This window comes from Drosophila hydei, unplaced genomic scaffold (genome assembly GCF_003285905.1).
Source record: "Drosophila hydei strain 15085-1641.00,03,60 unplaced genomic scaffold, DhydRS2 tig00008144-arrow-arrow-pilon, whole genome shotgun sequence".
NCBI lineage: Eukaryota > Metazoa > Arthropoda > Insecta > Diptera > Drosophilidae > Drosophila > Drosophila hydei.
The window spans coordinates 1,736,844-1,743,557 of record NW_022045849.1 but is presented as its reverse complement, the minus strand read 5'-3'; the positions used below and the strand labels follow the sequence as shown (position 1 = coordinate 1,743,557).

General features: G+C 36.0%; 2 protein-coding genes across 5 annotated transcripts in view; both read left to right on the top strand.

Moving 5' to 3' along the window:
* The first annotated feature begins 2,794 nt into the window (after nucleotides 1-2,794).
* Nucleotides 2,795-5,072, top strand: LOC111603508 (myosin light chain alkali). Of its 2 annotated transcripts, XM_023321116.2 has the most exons (6): nucleotides 2,795-2,866; nucleotides 3,016-3,043; nucleotides 3,975-4,280; nucleotides 4,342-4,428; nucleotides 4,735-4,781; nucleotides 4,891-4,937. In XM_023321116.2, exons 1-5 carry the CDS (start codon nucleotides 2,864-2,866, stop codon nucleotides 4,776-4,778), a joined length of 468 nt encoding a protein of 155 aa, XP_023176884.1. In that variant the 5' UTR covers nucleotides 2,795-2,863; the 3' UTR covers nucleotides 4,779-4,781; nucleotides 4,891-4,937. The 2 variants fall into 2 exon arrangements, with proteins under 2 accessions (XP_023176884.1, XP_023176885.1); XM_023321117.2 differs by lacking the exon at nucleotides 4,735-4,781 and having other exon boundaries at nucleotides 4,891-5,072.
* Nucleotides 5,073-6,073: 1,001 nt separating this feature from the next.
* The window catches only part of LOC111603504 (microtubule-associated protein 2), a 28,992-nt gene continuing 28,351 nt past the window's right edge, over nucleotides 6,074-6,714 (top strand). For 2 of the 3 annotated variants that reach the window (XR_002751691.2, XM_023321111.2), the window contains exon 1: nucleotides 6,074-6,686. Coding sequence is in view for 2 of the 3 variants with exons in the window: in XM_023321111.2 (XP_023176879.2) it covers nucleotides 6,485-6,686 (202 nt within the window). In the remaining variant the exon portion in view is untranslated. The remainder of the gene's footprint in view (nucleotides 6,687-6,714) is intronic. The other variant, XM_023321112.2, reaches the window with a different exon arrangement.

Here is a 6,714-nt window from a genome sequence, read left to right as displayed (position 1 = left end):
AGGAGCAGCCTGCTGCGTATACACAATCCAACACACATATTAAGTATACGCACAGCCACCCCCAAGCAAAACGGAAACAGGGTGCTTGCTTTCTAGCTACTAGGATTTTATCTGGCATATACTAGTCCATGATATTAATCAAATAAAGAGACTTATATTAAGTATACGAGTAGCTATACAGCAAAAGCTTCAATATCAGGTCCAGCTTCAGCTTGAGTGTGCACTTTTCAGCGCAGTACCATGTTTGCTAGGCTCAGCTACAGCCTTTTGTCTAGCGCACCCTATACACTTCCCACACTTATCAATGTTAGCAAACATACGAACGCACATTAAGTATACGCACTGCCGAGCCCAAAGAGTAACTGCTGCACACACAAAGGGCTGTACAGGGTGCGCCCTTCAGCTTCAATTGTCTCACCCTGTTCACTTGGCGCACTTATCAATGATAACAAGCAGTCGTTGTCTCTTTGCGTGAGGGTTGAAAATTGCGTATACGCCGCATGTGCGGCTGTCAGCAACGCTTTTATGTATGTCCCTGTCTGCTTATCATTAAGGCTATTGTTATTATTATTGCAGTTGTTGTTGTTTGCTTATTTTAAGGGTGAAGTCTGCTTAAATAACAAAATGTCAGCCTTAAGTGTTGGCCATAAAAAACTATAGATTGCCATTAAATGGATTGATTTTCAGTTTAGCCTTTATTAATTGTCATGAACATTTATTATAGGTAACATATTCTGAAGTGCTTTAAAGTAAGCAGAAGTAATCAATCTTTTAGGTTCCTTTGACCCTTAAGAGAGTCTCAATTGCTATGGAAGTTTCAGCTGAATTCATCTCGTCAACTCTCTCAGCTGTAAATCAAAATCTTTTTCTATTTAATATTATATTTTGATATCAATGTATGCAAGATATCTTTTTTTATTAATTATTGCTTATTTCAATTTATTTAATTAATTTTATTTTATTTGTTATTCATTTTATTTAATTTAATTTAATTTTTTTATATTATTTAATTTTGCATTCATTTAGAGTTTCTAGAATTTGACGACTTAACTTAGTTTCTGCTGCTGTTAAGCTTTCACAGCAGCAGGAGGTACTAAAGGCTGACATGCGACTTCCCGAGCAGCTGCTCTGCTTTACTCTGCTCAGTGTTATACAGGGTGCAATAAACGATTTAGAATGTTTATACTCGTGCAGGAAGTGAAAAGTGTATATTGGTCTTATGCAAAGGATGACTTGAAATCTTAAATATATACTCATTGAGTCTAATAAATTGTTAAGATTTTTGCTGCTGCACCCAGTCAAATACTATATCTGATCTAAAAGAAAAATAATTATTTAAGGCCATTGAGACTTTGAGGCTTAATTGAAATAATTGAAATAATTGAAGTTTCGTGTAATCAATTCAAGAACAAAAATATATAGCAGATATAGTATAATATATAGTGGTGGACAAAGTATATATTCAAAAGTTTTGAAGCTATTGCAGACTCTCTTTTAAAGTAAGCCTAAAATGACTTTTTTTTGAGCTGTGAACGAGTGTAAGGCACTTGGAGGCTCTCGACTGATGCTAACTTGTTTTTGTTGCTGAAGAACTCCCAGCGAAATAGTTTGCAGCAAATTTTTATCAATGAGTTGCGCAATTGCCACTGCGCACAGTTGGTCCATTTTGATAAGCCGAGCAGCTGAGACGCTGAGCAGCTGAGCAGCTGTTGGGCTGGCCTAAGAGCAGCATGTATGCCAAAACCCAGCCTCTATATACCACATGCATCAACAGGTTGTTGCGCACCAGGAGGCTGCGCCGCAAAAACCTTGGCTTGAACAGCTGTTAGGCCTAAACCGGGTCAAAGCAGCCGCCACCAAGGACAACGATGCCAATTAGAAACAACTTTTCGTTGTGCTAATTGCTCAATCAGAATTTATGCCTTTTAAATACAAACTTCCTTAAAACTATAAATATATACATATTTATATATGTATATAAACAACTATGCGTTCGTGTATATAGGAACAGTAGATATATATGCGTCGTAGATGAATGCTCTGAATACAATTTGGTGTATCTGTGTCATAGTTTTTATAAATAGCGCGCATTCAAAATGAACAAAAATTTCTTCGTTCGTGTTGTAGACACACAGAGCGAGAAATACAATTGGATTGGGTGCCCAGTAATACGCCTTCTATGTAGATGAGAGCTAGAGATCTTAAGCGAGCGAGATAGCTGATAGCTGAGAAGGAACTCAAACAAATTACGTATTTTGAAAGCTATTCAGCGATTCAGGTGTTTTTTAGGCATAGGAAAATAAAAAAAACATCCTGAATGATAAAAAGAAAATTCAATAAAATGCGACTTTGCCAAACAGACGATCAGGGTCGACAGACACTAAATATCTAAAAACTATATATATATATATATATATATATTTGTGTGGGCATAGAGACATACATACAGAAGGTCTGTCTAAATACAATAAGCGCCTAAGATATTATCTTTAACATCAAATGATATTCAACACGATGCCACAACTGATTATTATTTTGCAGGCACACATATCGGAAAAGTCTCACAAACATATATATACATATATATATCTTAAAAATAGAAACATGTAGCAGAGAGCATACAAAGAGAGAGAGACTGACTGAGAGAGAGGGAGAACAAGAGAATATTTGAAAATGTTGCCCAGATGAAAGTAAATTCTTTTGCATATGTTTCTATATACATCCATGTATGTGTGTATGTGTGTGTGTGAGCTGGTCAGCATCACCTCAGCACATTACCTTGCCGTGCGGCCACTGACGAATAACGTTCAGTCGAGACCGAGCTCATCCGCGATACAGTTGCTTTTCGCATTCAATAGACAAAATGGTGAGTGATACCAATAAACTGAAGAAAAATATATAAAAAAAAATAGAAAAAATGTAAAAATATCTATACTGACTATAGAAGAAAATATGTGAACAAAAACTCAAAGAAATTAAATTCTAAAATTCTTTTTCTACTCTTCAAACTAACAGGCTGATGTTCCAAAGCGTGAAGTTGAAAGTAAGTTAAAAAATACAACCAGTCAACAAAGGATTACAATTCTAACCTCAAAGAAACTATATAAAAAACCCTAAAGCTTGCGAGCTACAGAAAAAAATATAAAATATGATCCATGAAGATCTGCAAAAGATCCACAAAAAGTGATTACATAATGTGCGCGTGTGTTATACATATATAGACATACTTATTTATATAAAGTAAAAGCACATGGATATGCGTGGGATATACGGCAAAAATATATTTCGTAATCGTTGCGAAATTATATATATATCAGCTATATCTATATCTATATATAGATATATCATATGGAAGAAAAATATGCTTTTAAAGTTTGTGAATATTAAAATATAAAAAAATATATTTGAAGACTAGAAAAGCTGAGGAAAAACAATGGAAAATTTGTGTGTATATACATACATATATATATATATATATATATATATATATATATATATATATATATAGATATCTATGAGCAGAGCGCACGATCTAATTTTGGCCAAGTTATTTCAACAAATTTATTTTTGTTGAAACGCACTGCCAAAGAGCATACATACACATATACATATGCATAATATAGATATGTATGTGTATGTGTGTGTGTGTGGGTATGTGTGTGTGTGTATAGCATATACTGTAGCGTTCGAGTGTCGAATTACGTATACGTATATGTATATGAGCTACGTGTTGGCAATGCGCCCACACACATACACACACATGCACACACATACACACTCATACACACTCATACACACACTTGCTGCGTAATGTGAATGATGACCAAAAATGTGCGTAGCCTTAGTTTCAGGGTTATTGAATTTGACCTCAATCAAATGATTTCATAAATAAATAAAAAAAAACTTATCGATAAATAAGTTATCGATTTAATATTAACAGCTACAATTGTAATTAATTAATTCCTTTCGCACAGATGTCGAATTCGTTTTCGAAGTTATGGGCTCACCCGGCGAGGGCATCGATGCCTTCGATCTTGGCGATGCTCTGCGCGCTCTGAACTTGAACCCCACCCTCGCTTTGATCGAGAAAATGGGCGGCACCAAGAAGCGCAACGAGAAGAAGATCAAAATGGACGAATTCCTGCCCATCTACTCGCAAGTGAAGAAGGAGAAGGAGCAGGGCTGCTACGAGGATTTCATTGAGTGCTTGAAGCTGTACGACAAGGAGGAGAATGGCACCATGCTGCTCGCTGAATTGCAGCACGCCCTGTTGGCCCTTGGTAAATGGAAAATACGTCTGATCTCTGACTGACTCTAATTTGTTGTTTCTTTCGTTAACAGGTGAGTCCCTGGATGATGAGCAGGTCGAGACTCTGTTCGCTGACTGCATGGATCCCGAGGATGATGAGGGCATGATCCCATATTCTCGTAAGTAGAAATTCTCGTCAAATCGCATTCGGAATTGTGTGTTCCATTTGTCTATGTATGTGCTACATAATGTTATTTGTATTTTTTACATGTACACACACTCGCACGCACACACACACTCACACACTCACTCACTCGCACATCTACTTGTTATCCAATCACTCAAACACTCAATCGAAATGCACTCTAAACACACTCCCACGTCTTGTCTATGTGTGTGTTTTCTGTGTGACCCACTGCACCACTGCACAACTGCACCACTGCACCACCACCTGTATGTTGAACACCGATGAACCGCTCCTCCAGAGTTCATCCAGCGCTTGATGAGCGATCCCGTCGTCTTCGACTAAACAGTAAGTTCTCTTGTCTGCCCAAACTATGTGATCGGCTGTATCTCTCTCTCTCTCTGTCTCTATATATATATGATACATATCTGATATGAAATTCTTTCTCATCTTATAGCATTCCTCGCCAGAATGTGTGACAGACCAGATCAGCTATAAATATAACAACAACAACACCAACAACAACAACAACAATTCAATAAATTTATAGCAAACAGCCATTCTCCATAGATGTTATATTCATCGCTAACTCTCTCTATCTCTCTCTCGTATATTATTTTAATTAAATTTTACTTCTGCTACTACAACTGCAAAAATTGAACTTCAAGATAATATTATTTTTTAAAAAATAAAAAAAAATTTAAATTATAAAAAAACATAACGAAAACAAAAACAAAACAAACAAACAAAAAAAAATGAAAAAAAAAATAAGTTTCGTTGGCAATTTTATTTTGTTGTTTGATGATTTCTCTCTCTCTCTCTTAAGTTTCCATTATGAATATTCAGTTTTAAAACAGACGCAAATAAACCGAGTAGCAAAAGCATTCATTGCATTCGTAGTTCCTTAGCCTTGAAGCTATATCGAATCTAACTTGCTTAAGTCGGAGTAGTAAGTTGAGAGCTAGCAAGATTCTCTCGAGCTTAGAGTTTAATTAACTTTGTTGCCATTACTAAAATGCCAAAAATGTAATCAAAATTGGTTGGCTTTTACAAATTTGGCTACATATATATGTTTCGAGGGTAGTTCGAAATGATTTGATAAATATTCAGGTTGATTGTGAATTTTTAAGTGTTGGATGCATATTCTTAGCATATGGAAATAACTGAAAGAGCTTTATGCTTGCAAGTATTGTCAGCTCTGCGATGTCAATATACTATAAATATGTTTATTCTTCTGCTGAAAGATTTATACATTATTTAAATTTTGAAGGTTTTTAATGATTTTTTAATATTTTTTAATTGTTGTGGTTTATTTTGCTTAAGCAATAAACAATTCACATATTTAATAATTCAATTCAAAAATTGTTTGGTAAAATTTATTTTATAAATTTAAATAAATAAAGCGAAAACTGAAAAACGTTCAAAGATTCAATACAAAAAATCGTGTGTTGAAAAAGTGAAACACGCAGCAGTGACAGCCAACAGATGGCGCTGCAGCTATTGTTCGAAAAAAGCTTCGCTGGTTTTACCCCTGCGCATGTACTAAATCGAAAGCTTTCGCATACAGCTTGCGCCTCTGCCCGAGCAGACGTTAATTAGGAATTTCAACCGAACTGAAAATCAGTTGAAAACGAGATAACAAACCCAAAAGATACGAAGCGCAGCGCCAAACGCTCTCAGAAAATTGCATTGCCAAAAATTCAAGAAAACTAAATAAAATACTGCAAAAAGTAGAGCTGAAAAACCGAAGCAGAGTGTAAAAAGTGAATAAAAAATAAATAAAAAACAAATTTTATCAGCATTATTATTGTTAAATATAGCTAATCTTATAAATATTGGTGCGATTTCATTGTTTAAAAGAAAAGACGGCAACTGAAGCCAAAGCATTCCAAAAGCCAAGCAAATCAAATTGTGAATTGTGAAGCAAAAAGTTTTGAAGAAAAAATAAAATTTAACACACAAACGAGTACACACAACGAGCAAAAAAAAGTCCTGTACTAAGTGCAACACACACACATACACACGTATATATACACACAGGCATTTTCAATATGGCGGATGTCATGGAGAAAAGCTCTGTGCTGGAAGCTGCGGTGCCCACATTGCCCGAAACGCGCCCAGTGCAGCCCGTGCTGCTGCAACAGGAAGCGCAGCTACAACAACAACAGCAGCAGCAGCAGCAACAACAACAACAGCAACAGCAACAGAAGCCGGAGCCGGCTTCAGCGGCACGCGCTGGTCAGGAGCAAAAAGGTGAGCTGACACACATTACGCATACGCC

Excerpts from the sequence above, each read along its gene's own strand:
- LOC111603508 (XM_023321116.2), top strand. Across the intron at positions 3,044-3,974 it reads TCCAAAGCGTGAAGTTGAAA|ATGTCGAATTCGTTTTCGAA; the intron begins GTAAGTTAAAAA and ends CCTTTCGCACAG. Across the intron at positions 4,281-4,341 it reads GCACGCCCTGTTGGCCCTTG|GTGAGTCCCTGGATGATGAG; the intron begins GTAAATGGAAAA and ends TTTCGTTAACAG.